General features: G+C 42.6%; 2 protein-coding genes and 1 long non-coding RNA gene across 6 annotated transcripts in view; 2 read left to right on the top strand and 1 right to left on the bottom strand.

Moving 5' to 3' along the window:
• The window catches only part of PSMD14 (proteasome 26S subunit, non-ATPase 14), a 109,669-nt gene extending 101,920 nt beyond the window's left edge, over positions 1-7,749 (top strand). For both annotated transcript variants that reach the window (XM_050752289.1, XM_050752290.1), the window contains 2 exons: positions 4,859-4,921; positions 7,334-7,749. In XM_050752289.1, the coding sequence (XP_050608246.1) occupies positions 4,859-4,921; positions 7,334-7,432 (162 nt within the window). In that variant the 3' untranslated portion in view covers positions 7,433-7,749. The remainder of the gene's footprint in view (positions 1-4,858; positions 4,922-7,333) is intronic.
• LOC126932950 (uncharacterized) overlaps positions 1-19,544 on the bottom strand; it is a 78,962-nt gene extending 59,418 nt beyond the window's left edge. For all 3 annotated transcript variants that reach the window (XR_007718383.1, XR_007718384.1, XR_007718382.1), the window contains exons 1-2: positions 19,472-19,544; positions 18,854-18,958 (exon numbers count right to left, since the gene is read on the bottom strand). This is a non-coding gene — a long non-coding RNA (uncharacterized LOC126932950). The remainder of the gene's footprint in view (positions 1-18,853; positions 18,959-19,471) is intronic.
• Positions 12,221-21,987, top strand: TBR1 (T-box brain transcription factor 1). The gene is made up of 6 exons (XM_050752273.1): positions 12,221-13,207; positions 13,783-13,937; positions 14,308-14,429; positions 14,993-15,151; positions 16,297-16,358; positions 19,479-21,987. Exons 1-6 carry the CDS (start codon positions 12,516-12,518, stop codon positions 20,335-20,337), a joined length of 2,049 nt encoding a protein of 682 aa, XP_050608230.1. The 5' UTR covers positions 12,221-12,515; the 3' UTR covers positions 20,338-21,987.
• Positions 21,988-26,367: the final 4,380 nt, after the last annotated feature.

The raw sequence follows: 26,367 nt of genomic DNA, 5'->3' as shown, positions 1-26,367 counted from the left end.
TTCTTGGCCTTAAGTGATGCTCCCCCCTCAGCCTCCTGGGTAGCTGAGATTATTACAGTCGTGAGCCACTATGCCCAGCCTAATTACTACTTTTTAATTTCCTGGTTTTTACAGCTAGTCTATAAGCTCTGTGAATTCAGATATTGTCTCATTTTATCTTTAGTACACTGCCAGATAAATGGTAGATGCTCAATAAGTATTTGTTAAATGAATGGAATTATGCTATACTTGTATTTTTTTACCAAAAATGTAACTTTATTAAGTGGCCAATCATAAGCACTGTTATTAACTAATATTAACATAATATAAACTAAAATTTAAGGAAATGCAATGTCCTCTGAGGGGCACCTTTCTTTCTAATCTTCAGCTGTTCTCTATCATGGCACCCTTTGCCCCTCTCCCTTCCTTAAGGCTAACTGGATAAAATATAACCTCCTACATCATTGATCATTTCCTTCCGCCTGCCTCCAGTGTTCTCAGAGTCATAACCTTTTCATGACAGAGTACAGTGCTGATGACAATTTGCTGTTTCCAGCTTGTTAAAAGAGATGAGTGATTTATTTTCTTAGTGCACTGAGTCTTGCATCTCTTTCAGTTATTTTCCTTGTCCTCTTGCCTTCACATCATACCTTTGAACTTCTGAAGTCTCTTCTTTTTACTTCCATGGCCATACAGTCCCATGGTTCTCCTGACTTTTTGGCAACTACACACTCTGCTGCCTTTGCTAGCTAGCTTTGCTGCCTTTGCTATGAGCATTTCCAAGATTCAACCCTTGCCTTTCTGCTCTTCTGTTTTTATACCTTTCTTTAAAAGTCTGTTTTCATAGTTTAGCAATGCCAACAACTTTGAAATCTCTTCATTTCCTCTCATTTGAAATGTATTATCATCTCCACTGTTTGAGACCTTTCCACTTACATATTCATTACTTCAGATGCTGCTGTTCAAGAGTAAGCAGTATTGTCTACCTTACTTTCTACTTTTTCATGACAGTTCCCTCTACCAATTAGGTTATAACTGACACTCATTTTTCTAGGCATCATGTAGGTCTGAAACTTTGGACTCGTCTCTCTTGCTCTTCTTCCACATCCAGCCATTCTCTCATGGTTTTTCCCTTTCCCTATTACTACTAAGTATCACATGATGTGTTACTCCCTAATGCATTCTTTGTGCTCTCACCCTGACTTTCCCTCTCTTTCCTCAGGTGATGCACAAGAAAAAGTTAGGTACATTTACTTAACCCCTATGTCCCTATCGTGCTTTGTGCACACTCCTTTTTTGTATGTTTCACACTGCATTATGATTTGAGATTTATGGGCAAGTAAAGCCCAAATGTGAGCTCCTTGAGATCAAGAAGAGTTTGAAAAATTCCTTTTATGTTAGAAATTTTGCTGGCATTAACATATGAAGTGTAGATTAACTTCTTTATTGAGATGTTTTAAGGATTCAGTAAATTAATATTTGTAAAAATCATGCCTATATTGATGTTTAATTAGTGATGGTAGTAGAAAAGCTAGTTTTAATGTCTCCATATGTAAGCCTCTTATACCTTCTCAGTTTTCTAATTGCTAAATGTTTGTTAATTTTGCTTTCCCAAGTATGTTTTATCAAAGCCAGTTCTTTAAACTTATTCTCAATCCCATAACACATGATGTTTATATAGTCAATACTTTAAAAATCATGAAAGAAGTAAAATACATTGTCTTGAAATCCACTAGCAGTTATGCGTTGATTGCTTAATAGTGAAAAATTAGTATATGCCATTTTAGCAGTTTGTGCTGTCTTATGTAAAAATTGCCGTAATGGTGATATTAAAAAGATATTTAAATGGGATCATGGCATGTTATAGTGTGAACAAAGTTAACATGTTAATGTGGGAAAAAGAAACCAAAGGAATAGTGAAAGAAGCATGATGTGGAATAAGTGACAGGGTGGCAAAAGCAAAGGCTAAGGGAATAGAAGAGAAAACAGATGTTGGAGTAGCTCTAAGTATGTTCAGAAAGTTAAAAAAAAAAAAAAAGGTCCATTGGAATTGACCTCCTGGAGATCCTTAAGAGTGTTAGTGAAGTGCTAAAGATCCCATCAGTGTTTGTAAAAGGGTAAATAAAGTGATGGAATTTGAGATGCAGATTGTCCATATAAGAAACTTGACTATTAGCAGAAAAAAGAGAATGAGGTTAATGGGTTTAGTAAAAGCCTCTGTAAGATAGGGGGTACATTGGAGGGGATTATGATCACATAACAGACCAAATTCCAAGGATTTCTTAGAACTGTGCAGACCGTGCATGATGGGATAGCCATCTGGGGGTCTTTGTTGATAAACTGTTAAAAACGTTTCTAGTGTGAATAGCCACAAACATTTTCAGTGCTTTTTTGTTGGTTGAGTAAACCGAAGAGCACGAATGCAAAAGCAAAATTTGACGCCAAATCACAGAAGTTGCCATAAACACAGAAGTTCCCTAGTGAGGACACTGCCTGTGCCTGAATTTCATTTGTTTCTGCTGCAACCATTTCTTACATTTTTCCTGGTGACTAGCCAGATTAGAACTGTGAATGAAGACAAACTGGTCTTGCTCAGATGGTAGATGAGATACAGGTAACTTGGGTAGATAGAGAAAATATTTAGGCATTTGATTTGGAATATCTTAGAATCAAAGAGATATGCTTACTCTTTTGTCATGGGGGTTTGCAACCTTAGTATATGCCTAAATCTACAGCTGCTCCTCATTTCCCAGATGGCATCTATGGCTGGGAGTACTTTTTACCATCTGTACTTCTCAAAGAGTTTGTGAACTCTCTCTTTTAATTATTGGGAATGGAAAAACTAATTGGTAAAGTGGGTAAATGATGTAAAAGATTTTTAAAATTTGAATTAGCGCTTTTTATACCTATTTAACTTTTCAAATAAGATCAATACTTCAAGTGCTTTTTGACCTTCATCGTTCATTGTCTATCTACCATCTTTGTTGTTTGCAATACTCCACAATATTCCCTAATAACTGTTCTTTACATGGATTGGTATTTTGAGCCAAATTCCAAAATTTTTGCCTCCTTCCAATACTGTAGTAAGTACTGTTGTTGGCATGTACGTAGAACAACTAACACTGAATGGGTATGTAGTACAAACTTAGTGAATTGTTCCATTCATCTAAATGCTTTTAAGTCAATAAAGTATAGTGTCACAATTTGTGAAAGTAATTCAGAAAAACATACTCTTAATATGTTTTGTCAATGTTTCCATTTATGTAAAACATTGAATAGTGGGAGAACCATTTCCCAGTTAGGAAATACTTTTATAACTGAAAATAATAGAGTGACATCTGACTCTGAAAATGAGCATATTCTCTGTCTAGGGATTTCTAGATTTGGCATGTTATTAACTTTTACTTTTTCTTCTTTTGGGCTTATGAGTCATAAATGCATTTCCTAATGATGTGTTGTAAATAAGTATCTTCTGATAATCAGTAGATACAATACCTATTCACTATCTTTTCTCTTTAGGCAGGTTCTACTGGGGAAAATTCTCTAGATAGTTTGTCCATTTATAAAATTAGACACTTGCCATCTTTGCTCATTTTCAAGTTCTCTGTTTACAAAACTATTAAGAAGGTGTGAAATGCAGCCAAACTTCCCAGTTTATGGGGAATGTCTGATGATTACATTTCCTACATGTTCATTGTTCGCACATGAAGAAATTTGGCAGCTGTGAGACTATAAAGTTCAGAGTATCCAAATCTAACCCTCACTGGGATTTTGGTTCCCTGCTTTCTGCCACCACCATCTCACCCCCTTTTGTAACTCTTTTTTGTGGTAAATGCTGTGTTGGCATTTCTTAAGGTTAGTGATCCTTACATTTTCTTGTTTTTTCAATTTATCAGATGCTATGAATAAATCATAGACTAAAAGTTCACCTGATACAGAGTTTTGTCTTCAGGCCATAACATACCTAAACTGTTAAGATTTCTTATGTGTGAAATTCTCAATAAAGAGGTTTTATATTGGTGCCATTATTGGGAGAGGAGGGCAGTAGTGGTAGCTAATCTAAATGTTATAATTATTTCAGAATTACTCTGCCAGAAAGTTATGATCATACATAGAAGAGTTTGTAGCTAACTTTGAAAGTAGTGGAAAGTGGTTTTCATGTATTGTTTGGGTTAATTTAATTTTGATTATATTTGGTTTTTAGTTCAGGTAATTTTTTGTTGAAAACTTCAAATGACAGTTTCTTCATGGTTACTAAAGATCACTCATGTGGAGTAGTTTCAGATTTTTTTCTGAATACATGTATTACTTTTAGAGATTTAAAGATGTGAAATTACTAAGAGAGAAACCCATGTGATTTGTTTAGTGGATCAAAAGTCAGTAGCTCCTCTGATCCTAAGTGCTATTGATAGTTAAATAGATACTGAAGTTATGGGCAGGCTGGATTGATGAGAAAAAAAGAGACAGAGAAATGGGAAACTGGGAAAGAACTGTGCAAATAGGAAAAGGAGAGGGCAACAGAACAGAATTAGTTAGTACCACAGTGCCATAAGTGCCACTGCAGGTACTTCCATCTCCCATCTCCTGAAGAATTCAGTAATGGTCAATTTGTGTTGCAAATGGTCAACACAACCATTTAGTGATCCTGTTAGATATTTTCAGTACTTTCTGTGTATTTCTTGTCTGTTTTCAAAATGATGCTGCTGATAGTTTTTATTGCCCTGAAGGTTATTATGAAGTTTAGCATAATTTTATTCAGTAGATTCTTTGAATAAAAGTTCTATGAATGAAAATTCTGGTCATCATTTTTGGTGATTATCCTGCAGTGGGAATAGAGAATTTATAATTTTAAACTCTGTCCTTTGTGTTTCATTCACAGGCTGTAGAAGAAGAAGATAAGATGACACCTGAACAGCTGGCAATAAAGAATGTTGGCAAGCAGGTGAGGTATACTGTTAATAAGTTATGCAGTTGCATAATAACGTGTTCTTATAGAGTTAAAACTGTTTTACAGCCTATATAATTTTTTTCCTGTCCACTCTACATTTTTCTTCTGTCATGTAAATGTGATACTAATTGTAAAGGTCACTAAATTTATTTGATGTCAGGTTCTCTATAGAGAAGTAAATCACAAATACCTATGAGATACTATCTTCAGTGAAAATAATTTACCAGGAACAAATTAGGACACTTGTGTTCTGAATTAATTTTTTAAGTATTATTTTAATCTACAGATAAATAAGATAATAGAAAAGATAATAGAAGGGTAGATTTATTTCATATGTAACAAGTTTTGTTAATTATGTACTTTATCAATATGTAGGTAATATTCCTGAGAAAGGTTAGAGCCTTATTGGGTTACACTGAGTGAAGAGAAAGGGCTTTAAGTATTTGCTCTTTCACTTTTCTAAGATGAAATATATATTTTAGTCTCTATTATCTGAGGGTGGGGGAAGATACCAACCAATTAAAGGAATCTACAGATTAATTAGACTGTTTTTTAAAGAATGTCGATTACATTTTTTCCCCATTTCATGGAACATGGTTATCATATTGCTGATGTTGGCAGAATCTTGATATTTCAGATGCAAGACACTAAGCTGTCTTTGCTTTCAGCCATCCTACCATATGCTCTGATCCCATCACATCTCACAAGCTATGTAGGTTTGGGCCAGGACCATTCTTGGATGGGAAATCTCTAAGAATCACCCAGCTGCCACAAGAAGTAATGTAGATAACTGAGGGAAGCATGTTACCAATTCACTATAAAATGAATTACTCCAACAGAGCAGTAGGGGCAAAGGTCTGACTTTATCATATGTCATAAATGAGAAAATCAAATTTCACTACCTTCTGAGTATTATAATTTAAAAACAAATACCCCCAAAAAGCAAAATGAAATACAGTTCATTTTGTTTTCTCATCTTATGTGATATCACCCTTGTTATCTTTCCACTACTTATTTTAATCATAATACTAGATCACCAACTTGGAGCCTTATACTTTATGGAATTCAGTAACTGTTTTTTGAATAAATGTCTTTCCGAGGCCATAGTTTCTTGATACAGATTTAAAGCAGCAAATAAAAGGTCTAAATAAAAAATGAAACTGAAAAATATGTAATTGGCAAAGTTTAATAATCATCAGAGTCATTTTTAAAAATATAGTTATTACCTCACTGGTTTGGCCTACGGCGTGGCAAAAGCAAAACCGTCTATAATGGAATTAAACCAATATCTTTTTTTCTCCTGCCAGTGTTTCTCAGTCTTTTTCACCTAAAATGCCCTGAGACTTATTTCTGAAATAAAAAATATATTGTAGTCTAGTCACTTGAAATTATTTGTAACATGTTGTATCTCTGGGTTGTTTTAAAAAAACAGTGTATTAAAATAAGGGTTAGAAAAGCACGGCCAAGAAATAATTCCAATAATGAGCATTTGTTTAAAGTTAGGAGTCTTGGGTATTTTAACAATAACCGTAAGAATATAATCCTTTAAATTATAATTTTTCTATTGTGTATAATGTATATTCCTTATTTCAAAACTTTCAAATTTTGCTCAAATACTTAATCCCACCTAAAACATAAATACATACTAAGCATTTTAATTTAAATTCCTTTATTACAATACAATTTTAAGCCTCCTTTTTAACTCAGTCTATTTCAAAAATAGATATGATCGGGTTTAAGTTAAAGGATTGTACCTATATAATTTTCGATGATACATTTTTTCAGAATAGCTACATGAAACATTCTTAACATTTTAGAATTGATCCAAATTGTATTTAAATTCTTCAACTACAAACAGCAACTTTTGATCCAAGAATATTTTCTGAATCATTTAAAGCACTACTCTTAAAAGATTAAGATTGTACAGAATTCTGATTTTTGCTATTATAAAACATAGAAGAAGTGCTGAGAATTCACACTGAACTCTTACCCATTGGTATGTCCGCTTTGAATTAAGCATTCCCTCAGACATTCAAGATATATGAATGGTAGAGAATATACACATCTATGCAGACAGGTAGACATATGTAAATGAACTTTTAAAAAAATCAGATGATTGTAAGCTGTATAGAATTCCTTGTTACTCCTCATAAAAATCTCTGGTACACAGTCATTGCATTGTGTAAATCAAGCTTTCATTGTGTAATCTATTATTTTATTAGCTACTTAACTTATTGATTTAGAAATTCTAAGAATGTAACAATATACTAGTAAAGTTAAATTGTGAAATATTTAAGTTAGGTCTGGCTTTCTTTACCAGTTTCATCGGCTACTGAAAAAAATTTAAGTAATTTATCTACCAATAATATGGTTCTGTTTTCTCTCTCCTTATTTTTGCTCTTTTAGGACCCCAAACGTCATTTGGAGGAACATGTGGATGTACTTATGACCTCAAATATTGTCCAGTGTTTAGCAGCTATGTTGGATACTGTTGTATTTAAATAAAGCAACGAAAAACGCTATTGATGATGCTTTCAGTGTATATTCCTCTGTTGTTCCTCATGCTCAAAATCAAGGGACCTCTGAAGGTGTACTTGGCTAAATGTAAGACATCTGGCATCATCTGCAGCACCGTAACACCTTCAGTCTCAGTTGTGCAATTACTTCTGTTTCTTTAGTCAGGGTCTTTGCAGATTCTAAAGTTATACATGAGTACATCAAAGTGGACAAATTTTGTTAAGATCCCATTTAATATTTGAAAAAATCAGTAGCACAAATATATTTTGATTGTTACTTACAAAATAAAATACATTTACAGTCTATGCTTCCTGAGGTCTTTTTGGCAATGGGTGGGATTGATGGAATAACGTTTGACAGTGGTCTAGAAATCTCACACAAAGATATGTTTCCCTTTGCATTTTAAGATCTTATAACACATAAAACATCAGTGTGATAACAAACTTTCACAAATGTATAATGATTTCCATTAATGAGTGGCTACCTAATTAGTAACTCAGAAAAAATGTTGACATTTTATTAGCATTTGTCATAAGCTAAATATTGTATACTCACTCTCTTATAAACATATTATACTTTTAGGATTTTGGAGGAGTACATTTACAAAGAAAAGGGAGCAATTTTAATTTAGACTTTATCATGTTTTAAAAGAGTACATTTCTACCAACAGTTTTGAAACTGGGAACTGGCTACTGCAGACTCTACTGGACTTTTATCTAAAATAACCACAGAAAGTATATAATGTCTAAAAAGCAAAATGAGAAAAGTAGTCATAATGTGAGGTTAATATAAGCTTATAAGCAATAATTTTGTCATTGTTTGGTCTCATCTTTTCTAAATTAGGACTACCCAGTTTTCTAATAGAGAAAAAAAATGGCTAATACCAACTTCTAATGTGATGTACAAAAGTAACTGCCCCTGTTATTACTTACGGTTCAGAACCATACTGATAATACCAAGGAGTATGGCAAAAGATAGAGAGACAAAGATCCAATTCTAGTCTGCACCCTTGCTTGTGAAAATGTGGTGAGAGTATTACTAAGGCTTCATTAAAGGAAGGTTTTACATGGGGACTTGGAATTTAACTTAACCTACTAGAACTGTTATGAGTGCTGTGATAGATAAAGTTACTGTCCTACTGGAACAAGTCTAGGCTCTTATTGGTTGCCTAGTGAAGTTACCAGAAACTGAAAGTAGAAATGGCTTAAATTCCCAGTATGTTTCACAATATCTTTTTTGGTGGATAAGAAGTATTCTGAGCATTTCTTGCTTGTCCTGTGGTTTATTGTTTCAGATATAGTGACAGTATATTTTATGTAGGACATGTAAAATGTATTAAAGTTGTTGGGATTACATTTAACCATTTAAAATTAAAATATAAGTGGAAGTTAGTGAAGTTTTATTTTGCCTAATTCAAACTTGTGTGTAGGCTTTTTGGATATGATTTTTCCCTTTACAAATAAGATTCTCTAACTTATTTCGCAGATGTTGTTAATGAGTGCTAGTCAGTGATTTCTGGGGGGCACAGTGCCCTCAGAAGAAGGCCTTAACATTTCAAGAACTATTCTCAATATGTGGGTTGAAAGGGTTTTTTGTTTTTGTTTTCCACTTAGTCCTCTGAAAATATCCTGAATCCTGTGACTGGGAAGGCTTACCTTGCCTGTTTTTGCCCTTATTTGATCACCCCATCTTCCTGGACTCCCTGTAGCCACACACCACTTACTGTCACTTGGTTCATGTTGGTGACATTCCCAATTTCAGAACCTTGTCAAAATCTTTGCTAGCAAAAACCTATATTTTTGTAGATTTGGAGTCGATCAAAATCAAGATGCCCTAAGAGGCGAGGCTCAGTGAACACATTTGTCTTGGAATGTACAGCTATTTTCACAGCAGCCTGATGTCCCAGGCCCAGTTAGGCATTGAAAAGATGCGTTTAATCACAAACTCAGGAAGCTGTTTAAGACTATGTGTGCGCACACACGTGCATGCATTCAAGCATGCTTATGTGAGCATATCTACCCCTCCACCATGCAGAGGTAAAGCAGCTCTGGAAACAAAACTGTTTGTCTCTAGTGCAGAAATGTCCCTGCTTTTCTCTCAGACTAGTATGGCGGCACTGAAAGCTCTGGCCTCACCATTCAAAGTGTCATCTGCCTGGACCAATAGCATCTGGGTCTTATGGAAATTTGTTATATATACAGAAAGCAAGCCCCACCCCAGGCCTATTGAATCATAATCAAGAATTCTGGTGTGGTTCATATACACTTTAAGGTTTGAGAAGCCCTGGCCTTCTTTTAGAAGTATGGTTCACAGGCACGTGTGGTGATTCTGAGGAAAGCCTTAATTTTCCTTAGTATATATAAATTCAAGGCATAGCCTATATTTGAGCAGTCACTGAATTTGTTACTGATAATCCAAAGTGGGTCAGAGAGCACATCAATTCCTTAAAAACTCTGAAGAAGGTGCACTCTTTCCCTTTTCTATCCTTTAACACCTTAACATCTCATTTTAGCATTCTTCCTTTTTAAAAAAAAAAAAAAAAAAGAAAGAAAGAAAAGAAAAAAGCAGTTTAGGGTGTCCAGAATGGCAAAGCCTCAAAAAGAGCCCAGGTGATGTCTCACCTCTTTACACACTTAAGGCTCTGTCCCACTGAGAACGGAGGAAAGTACTGTTTTCCGAAGCAACGGAGGGAGAGGCACTCAGGGACAGAGAAGTTGAAGATGGGAGAAAGACGGAAACGAAAGTAGCCAAAAGTAGTCAAGAGGTCAAAAGCCTCTCATGAGGCAAATGGCGGTAGAAGGTCAAGGGCAGAAAAACAAGTGTCAAATGGCATCCCCTACTCCCCTCCCCCGCACCCCAACGACTCAACAGCTAAGACTGCTTGTTTATGAAGCTTCCTGACCAAGAGCTGAGGTTTGCTTTCGAAAGGAAAAATGGGTCTGGCTCTCTTTTTATCCCAGAAAATTGTCTCGGCTTTAGTCTGGGACATCTGGTCATCAACCTGCCCTGTCCAGGCCGCCCGCGCAGGGCCTTGCCCGCGGCGCCCTGATGGAGGCCGCAGCTGGTGCCCTCTGTAGCCAAGGCGCCCAGCCCGCCTCGAGGGGCGCAGTCTCGGCTGAGCGCTGACCGCTCAGCCCACCGAGGTGCCGCTCTGAAAATGCACCACAGTGGCGAAGCGGCGAGTCTGGTTAACCCGTCTCCGCCCATGCTCAGGACCCCACCCAATGTCCCCAAGCGCTGCTCTCACTCTGGGAGCTGCCCCAGGTACGGGTAGGACAGACGCGCTCGCTCGAAGCCAGAAGCTCCCCCGGCTGAGGTGCCCAGGCCGCGCCTCCGGCACGGAAAGAGTGTGTGCCCCTGGGGTCTGCACCAGACGCAGCTCAACCCGCGCTCCCTCACTCCCCCGGGCGGAGCCCGCCCTCGGGCCGGCCAGCTCTCGGGGCCGAGCGGAGCTCCGGGCGGCGCTCCTCCTGCTCATTCCCGCGCGGCTCGGCGTCCGGGACGAAAGCCGCGGGAGGGCAGGTCAGCGAGCGCCGGGCCGCGGGAGGCAGTTTTGGGCAGATAAAAAGCCTCTGCCGCTGTTGGCCCTCTGGCTCAGGCCGAGGGCTGGGCTCCTCTGTAGAGCGGATGCTGAGAGACCTCCTTCCTACACCTCGGGGTCTCTTTGGGCCTCGTGCTATTTATTTGTGCCAACATCCTTTTAAATTGGTTTTTTTCTATTCCTCTTTAGATTCTTTTTCCTTTTAAAATTACTGGCATGGATGCTTTTTCTCCCCTCCAGATTATATAAACATTAAAACACACACACACACACACACACACACACACACACACACACACACACGTTTTCAGTAGCGATTACTGTGTTGACACCACTTCCACTCTGTCTCCCCAGATCAGCGCTTCTGACGAGCCCATTTGCACGGGGACTCGGCCCTCTCTTTTCCTGGCGAAGCTTTTGAACCTGTCGCCAAGCCAGTACCTCAGAGAGAAGGATATACAGAGGGACGAGAAGGATGCATGGCGCCTACCCCCAGTTAGATGCTCTTCAGATAATCTGCAACCAAGTTCGCTGATAAAATATTTAGTAAAGACCCGGTAAACATCACTGCAAATACATTAAGGCATTTTAGCCCGACAGCTTATGATTATTTCAAAACTTAAAAAGGAGATCATAGATTGTCACTGTTTCTGTGCTCAAACAAGAAACCGAACCTTCCTGAGGTGGGTGGATTGGTGGGTGAGTTGCTGCTTTTCGCCCCCTCTTCTCCCCCCCTTCTGCTTGTCGCTGTGGCTCTCAGCAGCAGGGATTTATTTATTTATGTTTGCAGTTTAAAAGGTGGGGGTGGGGGCGCCGAGGACACGTAGGACCTGCTCACAAAGCACCAGCTCAGGTGTTGTGTGCTTTTGTATTAGCTGGAAAAGACAGACTCTGGAACTTTTACAGGGCGAGAAGAGGCCACCGGCTCGCGCTTTGTATACTTTGCACTTGAAATCGTTACATTCAACTGAATATTTGGCTCATTCAGATCCGAAAAGTCTCCTAGCATCGTCGAATTCCCTCCTCCGCCCCTCCGCTCTAAATGGGGGAAGGGGGGGAAGGTAGGAAATGTTTAGTAAATTGCACATCTTTGAATCTTCCTAAAGCAGTGGTCACAAAGCTTAAAGGTGACACAACAGTGCTCACGTAAACCAACACACATTCCCCACCCCCCAAGCCAACAATAAAATCATCCCCTTCAATTTGCCATGATCGTCGCTACCAGGAGCCAGGTGATTATCCTAATTAATGTCTATCTAATTAAATTACTGTCAGCAGTTAACCAATGGCAGGAGCCGTTTCATCGGCAGCACAAGCAGCAAGATCAAAAGTGAGCCTTTTCTGATTGCTGCATAGTGTCAATTGGCCAATCTCTTCTCCCAGGGAAAAAAAAAGTAAATCAAACCTTTGAGAAGCATTTGCTGGTTGAAGTGCTTTCTGTCTAGTGAGGGGGTCTGTGGATTTCTAGTTTATGATAAATAGGACTTTAAAAACCAGGGACGGGAGGGCGAGTGTTCAGGTTCTAGAGCTATGCAGCTGGAGCACTGCCTTTCTCCTTCTATCATGCTCTCCAAGAAATTTCTCAATGTGAGCAGCAGCTACCCACATTCAGGCGGATCCGAGCTTGTCTTGCACGATCATCCCATTATCTCGACCACTGACAACCTGGAGAGAAGTTCACCTTTGAAAAAAATTACCAGGGGGATGACGAATCAGTCAGATACAGACAATTTTCCTGACTCCAAGGACTCACCAGGGGACGTCCAGAGAAGTAAACTCTCTCCTGTCTTGGACGGGGTCTCTGAGCTTCGTCACAGTTTCGATGGCTCTGCTGCAGATCGCTACCTCCTCTCTCAGTCCAGCCAGCCACAGTCTGCGGCCACTGCTCCCAGTGCCATGTTCCCGTACCCCGGCCAGCACGGACCGGCGCACCCCGCCTTCTCCATCGGCAGCCCCAGCCGCTACATGGCCCACCACCCGGTCATCACCAACGGAGCCTACAACAGCCTCCTGTCCAACTCCTCGCCGCAGGGATACCCCACGGCCGGCTACCCCTACCCACAGCAGTACGGCCACTCCTACCAAGGAGCTCCGTTCTACCAGTTCTCCTCCACCCAGCCGGGGCTGGTGCCCGGCAAAGCACAGGTGTACCTGTGCAACAGGCCTCTTTGGCTGAAATTTCACCGGCACCAAACGGAGATGATCATCACCAAACAGGGAAGGTAATACTACATTTTTGGCTGCCGCTGCTCCAGGCGCAGCCGGGGACAAGTGCACGTAGGTTGTGACTGCCGCGGCAGCGACGATTTGGGGTCGGTAGAGGAGTGGAAGGCGCCCTAGAGTTGGCTGGTTTTGGAAAGGGGGAAAGTGGAAGGGATAACCGCCACGGGGATGTTGGTGGGGGGCACCCCGTTCTAGGTACGTGGCTGGAGAGCCAGTCAGTGGCCAGAGGAAGGCAAGAAAAAGGAAGAGCCCCGGCCAGCGGCTGGGCGATGGGAGGGACGCATCAACACTGGCATGCACGGACAGGTGGAGACGCAGGTCGCCAACCTCTCTCTCCACCTGGGCAGTGATACCTGCCGCCTTCCCACTCCAGCTCACCCGCCGCTCTCCCTGATTTGGGTTGCACTTCTTTTCTTCTCCCACCACCCTTTTTCTAACCCATCAAATATTCGTCCCTATTTGCTGCAAGAACAAGTTTTGCTTTGCTATCTGGCGCCCCGCTTCTTGCATTTAATCTTTAACATTTATGTTTCTTTTTTCCTTGTTTTCTCCCCCCACCCCTTAATTTAAATAGGCGCATGTTTCCTTTTTTAAGTTTTAACATTTCTGGTCTCGATCCCACGGCTCATTACAATATTTTTGTGGATGTGATTTTGGCGGATCCCAATCACTGGAGGTTTCAAGGAGGCAAATGGGTTCCTTGCGGCAAAGCGGACACCAATGTGCAAGGCAAGTCCTTCCAATTAACACATTTTCTTGACACTTATTTAGGTGAGAATGATTAATTAAAGCCTTTGTGGACTGGCTCGAGCGACTTTTAAAACGATCGGCCAATGACTTCTAAAAGGAAACGAGGGGGACAGGGGGACAGACTGAGCTGCGAGAAGGGGGAGGATTATGCAAAAGCTATTTTAATCACCCCCAGTTAATAGGAAGAAAGAACGGCCTAAAAAAGCCCCAGCTAATGGGCTTCACGGTGGAGTAAGGTGTGTGTGTGTGTGTGTGTGTGTGTGTGTGTGTGTGTGTGTGTCCTACGTGGTGAGGAGCTGGGACTGGGCAGTGCCGGGGGCATATGTAAACAACGTATTTCTTTCTCTAGGAAATCGGGTCTATATGCATCCGGATTCCCCCAACACTGGGGCTCACTGGATGCGCCAAGAAATCTCTTTTGGAAAATTAAAACTTACGAACAACAAAGGAGCTTCAAATAACAATGGGCAGGTCAGTGGCTCAAGCGCTCGTTTTCTCTCTCACCCCTTCCTCCCTGACATCCAGTTCGTCAGTGCAAAGCAGCATATGGAACTGGATACACGTTTCTTTGCTTCATTAAAAAGACTTAAAAATTGGATTTCCACCCTCCAAATTTATGTTAAATTTATGAAGTTGTTCTCATTGACAACATCCCCGTCGGCCCAATTTTGGAGTGCCCGACCTTCCCAAGTACTAATACTGATTGATTTTGAGAAGAAACCCCACAAGATCTGCAGGTTGTGGAAATCTTTGTTCCTCCTTACAGGAGGACTAGGAGAAGGGCCCTGAGGATCGGGCGGTCGGCTTCCCCCTTTTCTCCGGTGCCCCGGCTTATCTTCGCTCCCAGAGGTGCGAAGGCCGGTCTGCCCCAGCCAGTCAGCCGCCAGCCAGGCGAGTCCCGCGGTCAGTGAGCCTGGGAGGCTGGCTGCAGGCTGCCTCCGCCAGTCCGGGCGCGCAGCGGGGCGCCCACAGCCACGCGCACAGCGACCGCGTTAACACGCCACCCGGCGCTCCCCTTTCTTTCTGCCGGACAGATGGTGGTTTTACAGTCCTTGCACAAGTACCAGCCCCGCCTGCATGTGGTGGAAGTGAACGAGGACGGCACGGAGGACACCAGCCAGCCCGGCCGCGTGCAGACATTCACTTTCCCTGAGACTCAGTTCATCGCCGTCACCGCCTACCAGAACACGGATGTAAGGAGACCTAGGGGCTGGGCGCGAGGCGGGCGGCACAGACATCTCTCTCCTACCCTCTCACATCCTCCCGCCATGCAGGTCTAGGGTACTAGCAGCGCTAACATCAGCAACAGCTGGCTCCGCTGTGCGTTTTAAGGCCTAGGGCTAGGGGCCTGCCCACGGCACCTTTCCTAAACACGAAGCCGGTGGGAAAATGCTTTCTATTTGTTTTCGTCGCGGGTTACCCGGGCCACCTTTGAGGTGGCCAGGATTTCTAAAGACTCTTCTTTTGGGAGTTTTAATTTGGGATTCGAACTAGAACAGATTAAAATCTTTTTTTTTTTTTAAAGTCTCTCTTTCCTTTAGAAAACAAGCAGATTTCCCCGTGCATTTTATTCTTGGCAAGCTTTGGCATCTAAAAAAAAAATTTCTCTCTCTCTCTTTTTTTTCCATCTCAGAACTGATGGCTGAAATGAACAAACATCACTGTTCTGGGAGATCAAAAGAACATACACATTCATATATGTGAAAACTACAATAAATCAAATTACTAAGGGCTATGGATTGAGCTTTCTAGCACTTGAACCTCTTCTGATTTTGCAAGTTTGCAAAAACTGATTTTAGTGGCTGATTTGACTACTAGGAGTGATAGGGGTTTTTGTGTTTGTCTTTTTTTTTTTTTTTTTTACTTAAATGATAATATCAGAAATTAAAACATGTTTTTAAATCCAACCTCATTTTAAGATGCAACTTGTGGTTTCTCAGGTTGTGAGTCAGAAACGACAAATGTTTTAAAATATAAAATACTTAAAATAGTCAACATTTAGTGATGAATTCAAGTTCTCCTTAAAGATTTTTGTCTGAATAAGTACACTGTGTGTAACAAGCATTTTAAAAATGTGATTTTGAATCAATTTAGAAAAAACAGGAGAGCTAACTGAAAGCAGTCCTTTAGTTATAGGTATCGTTTATTTAAACATGTTCCTCATAACTTTCATGATACTTCCTTTCCACTCAATCCCTCAAATTTTTCAGTTAGGAAAACCTTGCTATTTAATAAATTGTAGGCCTTAAGCCCCTGTAAAAGTGGCAGATGATATATTCTCAAACACCCAGTCTTCATGTAAAAAAGGTGAGATAACATTCATTTTTTTCTTTGCCAGATTACACAACTGAAAATAGATCACAACCCCTTTGCAAAAGGATTTCGGGATAATTATGACACGTAAGTAATTTTGTATCTTCCTTTTCAAATAGTTGTGGAATTGGGCTTTAGGTCAAAGGTGGATTATTATGTACAAGGATTTTGAAAGCTGGAATGTGTGAAGACAAGGTTGTTTTAGAGGTTTTCCCTTTCTTGTCCTCCTTCTTCTTTTTTTTTTTTGGTCGTCGTTGTTGTTGTTGGCTCCCCTTCTCTCTGGTGACCTTGTGGCTTGGTACTTGTGTGGTTTTTGGTCAGAGGTTTCCTCCACCTAATTTTAGCTTTCCTGTGGATTACAAAGTTGTTGGCGGGCCTCTGGGGCTGGCTGGCTGGCTGGGGAGGCTGCCCTGGTTCCCGGATGCGAGTACTGTATGTGGCGCTGCAGATGCTCAGCTCAGATTGTCTATGTCTGAAACGGGCAATTCTGCCTAAAAGTGCATGTGGCTCCTCTGGCAGTTGTTACCAGTCTCCTTAGCATATGTGACTTTTATTTACCTATTTCCAAGTTTTGTGTAATAGCATTTCCTGTGCAAGTTTACCATGGACTGAATACAAATGTGCACCCACCACAGGCGAGTTCGTGAGCAGAACCGCTGTTATGGTCATTTTAGGCTTTTGGAAAGATTCAGACGGTGTTGCTGTGTATTATTTATAAACCAAAAGAAAAATATTTTCCTCTTTCTTTTGTATCTAGGTGTGTTTTAATTAAACATGCTGGTGCCCTTTTCTTTAGGCCTCCCTTACCTCCCTCTTTTGTATCAAAAGGCTGTTCTCTGGGGGCAACAGTAGGTGTAAACTGAATGCTTTCTGGGCTTGTTCTGCAATTCTCACTCAGGGTCCATAGTGCCTAAGAGTTCAGATAGTGTTATAAATCTAAATCTGGATTGTGGGGTTCCCCCATGTTTTCTGACCATAAAAGGAAAGGGTACATACATCTTAATTTCATGGCTTACATTGAGCGCCGGAGACAGAGCTAAAAAGTTGAAGCTGCCTTTGACTAGCATAGATTAAGTGTGTGGAGAAAGGGACAAGTGACTGCCTCTATTCCATCTCCAAGCGGATACTAACTATCCCTCCTGATATTTGCTAATAATTTAAAAGAGAGTCATTGATATTACTGCCTATAACCACTATATATATTCTTCAAAAGTACTCCAAAGGAAGCAAGTCTCATCAATATGATTCCCCAGAATAAAAACTTGGCTACTCTATTCCTCACAATCTAAAAAGGTGTGCCCAGCACAGTGGAAAGTGTGTGGCCCAAGAGACTAGAGATGTTGGAGGAGAGTCCTGTAGATTTTGAGATTTTAATTCTGTTGTGAACATCTGTTCAAAAGCATTTTATTTTGCACAAATCAATTCAGCAATCCCAAGTGGGTGGGACCTGGATGGGCATCTAAACTGTATCTTTTGCAGACTGCTTTTTTCTTTTTAAAATATTGTGGTGATAAACAGAGAAGATATTTGCACCTTGCTAGTTATGTTCCCTTCCTGCCTCCCTCTACTTCTCTTATTTGAAACTGGAATTCAATTTCAAGAGGGAAATTTTGTGCACTAAACAGAATGGACCTGAGCAGCCACAGCAAAACTCTCACATGCCCCTCCTCCTCTGGCTGCCTTCTGTTGGAAAAGCCACTCCTCTTTGATGTTAAATCAATTTAAATTTTTCATAAAAACTTCTTTACCTCTACAAAAAAAAAAAACAAAGCAAAACAAAGAAACAAAACAAAAAAACACCTGATATCTTTAGGGGATAGGGAAGAGTTGACTGGTTTATGACACTCTTCCTTTCCCCTTTTACATTGGTTACTTGGGCATGGCTCAATTTTGGAGAAAGAGGGAGAAGTATAAGGGTTCATGGGGTACCAGGAGCTTGCTTGGCCACTCACCAGGGAATCTCCTCCCTGAAGGATTAAGGTCTGACAAGACTGAGGTTCTCCTTCAAAACAGTCTGTTGACTAAAGATTAAAACATTTATGTGTGAGCTAAATAAAAAGGGAGGCATGTGTGCATGTGTATGAGAAAACACTTCTACCAATCTTCATCCAACCCTTGCTTTCCTCTCAATTCTAATGTGATTTTCTAGGCCCAGGGCCTAAAGTTAATCTTTGATTATTTTATCTAAGGTAATTCCCAACAACACAATCACTGTCGGTGGTTGGGCAAGTTATTTAACGTCCTTTTGCCTCAATTTCCTCATCGGTAAAGTGGGATAATAAAAGTTACCTAGCTCGCAATGCCTGGCATATAGTCAAGCTCCGTAAAGGTTAGCTATTATTAGTGGTCCACTGCACGGAGTAGGCTGGTAAGTGCACAGTAGGTTTGCACCGTAGGTTTGCCCCGAAGTTTCTGCCGTAATGGACTAAAAGCTAGGAAAAGCAGGTCAGAGTAAAGAACACCTTTTCTTTTAAGAGAGTATTTCTGATTGATGACTACTGTTTCTGAGTAGTAATTCTTGTTTGTATTAATAGACGTGGGAGTGAAAGTTTCACACAGGGGAAACAATAGACACTAAGTACCTTGCAGGCTTCCAGCAGCAAACCTCGAGTTCCAGAACACGGGTGAAGATCAGTCTTTGATGATTTCTGCGTGTGCGGCTTTTCCCTAGGGGTTTCTGAAACAATCTAGAAAAAGGAGAGAAATGACCTGAACAATCAAACGGACATAGGTCCTAAAAGGGTGGAGGAGTGAGTACCTTGTTTAGAAATTTCACCCAGAAACTCTGACCGCAGAGGAAAGGCCCAATGGGCAAAGAGCATCTTAGTCCCTAGGTAAATCTGCCTTAAAGTGCACACAAATGTTGGAGAAGTGGGATGAAAGCCCTTGCTTGTGCCCCTCTCTCAGTACCCCAGTATACTTGACGAGAGCAAGAGAAGAGGGAAGTCGTTCCCTTGATGGTCTGCATCTTGCTCAGGTCCCTGCATAGACAGATTGGCTCCTTCATAATACCATGATTTATTTTGGGAATGATAGAGGTCTGTGGCCTCTTGTATTCTCCAGGAAATTCTGGACTGCAAGTTTGTAGATGGAGGGTGTGGGGGTGGGCGAAAAGTGGAGGTGGCCTTCCCTTCTGCCCCCACCCCACCCCAAGGGACCTCCGCGCCACCCCTCGGCTCTCTCTCTCTCTCTCTCCCTACCCCGCAGGATCTACACCGGCTGTGACATGGACCGCCTGACCCCCTCGCCCAACGACTCGCCGCGCTCGCAGATCGTGCCCGGGGCCCGCTACGCCATGGCCGGCTCTTTCCTGCAGGACCAGTTCGTGAGCAACTACGCCAAGGCCCGCTTCCACCCGGGCGCGGGCGCGGGCCCCGGGCCGGGTACGGACCGCAGCGTGCCACACACCAACGGGCTGCTGTCGCCGCAGCAGGCCGAGGACCCGGGCGCGCCCTCGCCGCAGCGCTGGTTTGTGACGCCGGCCAACAACCGGCTGGACTTCGCGGCCTCGGCCTACGACACGGCCACGGACTTCGCGGGCAACGCGGCCACGCTGCTCTCCTACGCGGCGGCGGGCGTGAAGGCGCTGCCGCTGCAGGCTGCAGGCTGCACTGGCCGCCCGCTTGGCTACTACGCCGACCCGTCGGGCTGGGGCGCCCGCAGCCCCCCGCAGTACTGCGGCACCAAGTCGGGCTCCGTGCTGCCCTGCTGGCCCAACAGCGCCGCGGCCGCCGCGCGCATGGCCGGCGCCAACCCCTACCTGGGCGAGGAGGCCGAGGGCCTGGCCGCCGAGCGCTCGCCGCTGCCGCCCGGCGCCGCCGAGGACGCCAAGCCCAAGGACCTGTCCGATTCCAGCTGGATCGAGACGCCCTCCTCGATCAAGTCCATCGACTCGAGCGACTCGGGGATTTACGAGCAGGCCAAGCGGAGGCGGATCTCGCCAGCCGACACGCCCGTGTCCGAGAGCTCGTCCCCGCTCAAGAGCGAGGTGCTGGCCCAGCGGGACTGCGAGAAGAACTGCGCCAAGGACATTAGCGGCTACTATGGCTTCTACTCGCACAGCTAGGCCGTCCCTGCCCGCCCCGGCCCCGCCGCGGCCCGGACCCCCAGCCAGCCCCTCACAGCTCTTCCCCAGCTCCGCCACCCCATACTCCTCCTTGCGCACCCCCTCATTTTATTTGACCCTCGATGGCCGTCTGCAGCGAATAAGTGCAGGTCTCCGAGCGTGATTTTAACCTTTTTTTGCACAGCAGTCTCTGCAATTAGCGCACCGACCTTCAACTTTGCTGTAAACCTTTTGGTTTTCCTACTTACTCTCCTTCTGTGGAGTTATCCTACAATCCTCTTCCCCCTCGTCTTTCTCTTACCTCCTACTTCTCTTTCTTGTAATGAAACTCTTCACCTTTAGGAGACCTGGGCAGTCCTGTCAGGCAGCAGCGATTCCGACCCGCCAAGTCTCGGCCTCCACATTAACCATAGGATGTTGACTCTAGAACCTGGACCCACCCAGCGCGTCCTTTCTTATCCCCGAGTGGATGGATGGATGGATGGATGGTAGGGATGTTAATAATTTTAGTGGAACAAAGCCTGTGAAATGATTGTACATAGTGTTAATTTATTGTAACGAATGGCTAGTTTTTATTCTCGTCAAGGCACAAAACCAGTTCATGCTTAACCTTTATTTCCTTTTCTTTCTTTGCTTTTCTTTCTCTCCTCTCTCATACTTTCTCTTCTCTCTCTCTTTTAATTTTCTTGTGAGATAATATTCTGAGAGGCTCTAGAAACATGAAATACTCAACAGTGATGGGTTTCCCACTTCTCCTCAATCCGTTGCATGAAATAATTACTATGTGCCCTAATGCACACAAATAGCTAAGGAGAATCCACCCAAACACCTTTAAAGGATAGGTGTCTGTTCATAGGCAAGTCGATTAAGTGGCATGATGCCTGCAAAGCAAAGTCAACTGGAGTTGTATGTTCCCCCCCTTCCTTCTAAATAGAATAGCTCGACATCAGCAATATTATTTTGCCTTATTTGTTTTTCCCCAAAGTGCCAAATCCATTACTGGTCTGTGCAGGTGCCAAATATGCTGACAAACTGTTTCTGAATATCTTTCAGTACCCCCTCCACCTTTATATGCTGTAAATCTTTGTAATGAATACTCTATTAATGATATAGATGACTGAATTGTTGGTAACTATAGTGTAGTCTAGTGAAGATGAATTGTGTGAGTTGTATATTTTACTGCATTTTAGTTTTGAAAATGACTTCCCCACCACCTAGAAACAGCTGAAATTTGACTTCCTTGGGAGAACACTAGCATTAATGCAAGTAAGACTGATCTTCCCCTAAGTCTTGTTATATTTGATAAGGAGCATTAATCCCCCTGGAAATAGATTAGTAGGATTTCTAATGTTGTGTAGCAAACCTATACTTTTTTGTATTTAAAAATTAATGTGAAATATGCATCATACACAATATTCAATCTAGATTCCAGTCCATGGGGGGATTTTTTCCTAATAGGAATTCAGGGTCTAAACGTGTGTATATTTTGGCTCTTCTGTAAATCTAATGTTGTGATTTTTATATTTGTTTCGTTTTGTCTGTGAACTGAATAATTTATACAAGAACACACTCCATTGAGAAACGTTTTGTTTTTTGCTCGTTTGTATCGTCTGTGTATAACAAGTAAAATAAACCTGGTAAAAACACTAACTATGGTGTTTGAAAGCAGTTTACAGTTTGAAAATAATTTAATTATTATAGGTGATGATATTTAAGGGTTAAGGAAGACTAGCCCGTCCCCACTCCAATATGGGCAGCCTGTGTAATGGAAGCCACCTCCCATTCCCCCCTTAAATTTGTTTTATAGTACTTCCAGGAACTACTTTTTTCTTCTTATTTATAATTATTTGGCTACCTATGAGCCAAATTTCACTTTTCTGTGCTCATTTTCTTTTTTCAGGAAAACATATGCACTTTTCTCATCATATTTATCTGATTCTCTCTGAAGTTGGAAGTAATGCGAACAGGAAAAGGAGGTTCTTTAAATAAGGAGTTAAGAATTTCTTTAAATTTCACAGAGTAAGGCGGGAGGCGTTGGCTGAAAGTAGGGTGTAATTTAAATGCATGTCAGAATAGGATGTTGACCGCAGATTTAGTAAATTCTGGTTGTACATACGAGGCCTTGGAGGTGAGTGGCGAATCTGTAAACGCAGACACAGAACAGCCTACGTTTCTCGAGTGGATGGTTTCCGAAGATTGGGCAGGGGTAGGGTGGCGAAAGACCCGTAGAACAAACTCGCGAAAGGGCCGTTTTTTAACCACTGAGCTTAGAACTGCTTCTGGGAGGTATCTGGGGTGGGGGTAGGGGCACTGCTCTGTCCCTTCTGTAGTGGAATCTTATGCCAGTCCTATCCAGGCCAGATCCACACCTGGGGAACAAATGCAGAAATGCAAAATTCCAACCTGGAGGGCGCTGCGTCTTAGTGGAGCCCGCAGAACTGTTTACCTCGTGGAGAAGAGACTTTTGTACTTTTGTCTCCAAAGAAAGGTGATCCAGGCAAGAGGCGGAAAATGGTTAGATATTCTTGCTTAGTCTGGGCCAGCCTCAGGTTACAGGACTAAATTTACCTTTACCTAGACATTGTCCTGTGTCCTCTCTGCAGTTTGACGGATGTAAAGAGGCCTCAAATTTCTAATTAAAATGAAAATTCGTGGGAGGATAAAACTAACTTGCCTTCCCTGGACAATTCCACCACTAGACGGCGTTCCGTGGAGTTTTGTCTGCCACATAGAAAAGCAAGGACTGAATTTCCTTTGTGTTTCTTTTCCCTCCTCACATCTAAGAACTAAGTAAGAGGACAAAAGTACAAGACACGGTGCATGTGTGGCGACTGAAGTGGAGCAGTGCATTTGTGTCATCACCTACTCGACCCCGGCTGCGCTCCTCGGACCCCGCCGCCCACTCCTGCCGAGGAGGAGGAGCACGTGCGGTCGGTGGGGCGCAGGGCCGGGGAGCCAGGGGGGTGCCGGGGCTCTAGGCCGCGGGGCCGCGGGGGCCGCCCTCTCCTTTCCTCCCAGGCCGGGTCGCGGGAGCGCTGGAGCGCGGGAGCCCAGGAGCCCGGAAACCCGGCGCTGCCCGGCCCTGCCCGCCGCCCTCTGGACAATCACCGTGAGCAAAAGAGCCGGTGTCATGTGCGTAAACGAAGCTCTTAGGAGCCGAGGATAGATTTCACAGGAACGTAGTGCCTTGTTCTGAAAGACGCGCTTTGGTTGATATTAGGAAGTATTTTTAAAAAATTGGGGAGGTCGTTTCCCTTGCAGCTCTGCCACCATCTGCTGTGTGGACTGAGTCAGCGTGAGGTAAATTTGCAGCTTCGCGCTCCTCTCGGAGGCATTGTGATTTCTTGTCCCTTTAAAACATGATCATTTCTCCTCGCTTCCAAAAAGTCTTGGGTGTCTGGTGAAATGACACTGTCCGTGCGTCTGAGAGGCTGCTGCTGTTCCAAGGAAATCAAAGTCTAGATTTGGGAGGCCCTTTGGGAATCAAAGTTCGCGTCCCCTGTTAGAGTTGCCTTTTCTCTCCTGAGACAGCCTGAGAGGAACGACGATTCCTTTCCGTAAACCCAGATTTCCCCAGTTTTTAACAGTGTATTTTCAAAAAGAGGTAGAAAGACGACGAGCGTGCGGCTAGCACTGTATTCTGGCTCGTGCCTTCCCGCCACTCGCAATCCGCGCCATCTTAACTAATTTTCAATGTCCCTCGGGGCTGAGCGTGCCGGCGGCGAGTGCTGCTCGGGCCAGGAGATGCTGCGGCCTGGGTTCTCAACCTTCTGGTTGGACGCCGCCCGTCGGGGTAGACAGAGGCGGGAACAAGGCGCGCTGCGGCGGTGGGAGGCAGGCTGGTCTTGCCCCCGCAGGCGAGGTTGCAGCTTGGCCCTGGTGCACCCGAGCCCAGAGCGGCGGGGACGGGCGTCCGGGGAGCTCGCCCGGGTGCGGGGTGGCTCCTGAGGCCTGGGCCGGGGCTTTCCTGCTTTGCCGTCGGGCGGGCAGCGGCGCCCGGGGCTGTCCCAGTCAGGGATCCAGGTCAGAGGTCCAGGCCGAGAAGCAGGCTGTGGGGCGAGACTGGAAGTCCAGGCCTAACTCAGGCCGCGGGTCTCAGCCCGGGTCCAGACAGTTCTCTGAGTAGCCCCGACCGCAGCATCGGTTGAGAAGGGCCGCGGCCTGGGCCCTGGCCTAAGCGCGCAGCCTCTCTCTGCTGCTCTTTCAGAGCCAGGCCTGGCAGCCGCATAGGATTGAGGGCGTGGACTTCTGTTTCGGACTACCAGAAACTTACTTAACAGTTTGTTTCAAAAATCAGGTTGTTTCCATCTTTTTAGGACCGACTTACATCACTGGAGCTTTTAAATTGTAGCAATTTAGGGTCTATAGATAACTTTCTGAACCTCTTATCTCCTGCAGTTAACATTTTCATATAAATATCACTGCTACAACTCTTTGTGACCCATCTTTTTTGGGGGTGATATTGAGTATTTATATTTTTAGCACTGAAGCTTTAAAGGATGCTCTGCTTTCTGCTTAAGCTGCAGGTTTGGAACAAAAGCTTCGTTGAACAGAGACCGTTTCTATTCCCAGAGTTTAAAATGCTTCATAGGTATTTGGACAACATATGTGTTCATGAGTGATTTTTATAAGATATTCAGCCTGTCCTATCTGGTGCAGCACCTTTTGTGTGTGTTTTTGAGTTACATTGTCATATAGGCATTTTGGCCATGAGACGAGGGAAAAAACGTAGAACCCATGCTCTTGTATGAAAACAAACCTATGTAGACTCCCGGGAAAGAAACAGCAACAATTATTATTTTTAGACAAATGTACTTATGAAGTAGTCAGCAACTTTAAAGGTAGTGATCAATTTTAAACATATTTAATTGACCCTGGTATGTTGGTGATTGCTTGATTAATTTTGATGTTTAAAAGAGTAATATTTTAGCCTAATATCAGTAAAATCAGTTTTTAAAAAAGTAACTGATACTTTTTAAGGAAGTTGAATGTATGTGATTTATTGAAGTTATAGTCTGAGTGCAACGAGATTTACTTTTGGACAGTCGGGTTTTCTTTTACCAGAACAAAATAAGAGTCTCCCAGAGAAGACTAGGCAAAATTTTAGGCATTGCGTTATATTTGGTTTAATTCAGTTGCTCTGAGATTTGTGTGTTTTCCTGGTTCCCGTCCTCAGTTTGTATGTTAGGTTGCCACACACATTAAAAAATATATTCACTTGAAAGAAAACTCCATTGCTTTCACAATAAAGTAAACTTGATGGTGTACAAGTCACTGGTCTCATCTGAGCTGATTATATCTTCCTTGCGTGTATTTTACACCCACAGTATGGTTTGCAGTGGTGTTCAAGGCATGGCGTGAAAAATTTGATTTGAATAGTTCTATTAAAGCAATGAAAAAAAACACATGGCTTAATAGACCTTCTAGTGATAGCTCCCCCTCTTACTATGCTAACTCTGAAATAAATATGTAATCTAGTATTAGGAACATGGCATTTAGAAGACCCTTGCTGGTAATATTTAATTTAATAAACATACTAACTGTGACATTATTAATGCAATGAGGCTTGTACTATAAGCTGATTCTTACAGGTTGTTTGACCTATTACTTATCACTAGATTCCTTATAAACATATCCTGCAATTTAGAACTTGAATTGTGTATTAAAATTATTTTGAATTCAAATCCTTAAAAATATCAGCATGACAGGGCACTCATTTTATATACAAAGTATTTATACTTGGGTACCCTGGCATGCCTTTTATGAGAAGGAAGAGGGAATTTAGGAGGGGAGGGTGTCTCTAGGGATATGTGTCTGGTTGTTTTAGTCAATATAGTTATTTTGTTCCAACACTAGCAGAAAAAAGAAAGAATATAAGTTTAAATTTTGGAGCAAGAGTTGACTCTATATTTTGATGGTTACTAAGTTTTAAGAAATGGCAAATTAATTAAACTTTTTGGTTGACAAAGAAAGCAAATTGTGCTTATATTAGGTTAAGTGCTTATATTAGGTTTCTTTAGCTTTAGATTT

This window comes from Macaca thibetana, chromosome 12, assembly GCF_024542745.1.
Source record: "Macaca thibetana thibetana isolate TM-01 chromosome 12, ASM2454274v1, whole genome shotgun sequence".
In the NCBI taxonomy this organism is placed as follows: Eukaryota; Metazoa; Chordata; class Mammalia; order Primates; family Cercopithecidae; genus Macaca; species Macaca thibetana.
Note: the sequence above shows the minus strand (reverse complement) of the source record. Positions and strands in the feature narration are given on the sequence as shown.

Bases quoted from the DNA above. Each gene is read 5' to 3' on its own strand.
- TBR1 (XM_050752273.1), top strand. From the start codon at position 12,516: ATGCAGCTGGAGCACTGCCTTTCTCCTTCTATCATGCTCTCCAAGAAA. The intron at 13,938-14,307 runs GCAAGTCCTTCC...TTCTTTCTCTAG, and splicing joins AGCGGACACCAATGTGCAAG to GAAATCGGGTCTATATGCAT. The intron at 16,359-19,478 runs GTAAGTAATTTT...CCTACCCCGCAG, and splicing joins TTTCGGGATAATTATGACAC to GATCTACACCGGCTGTGACA.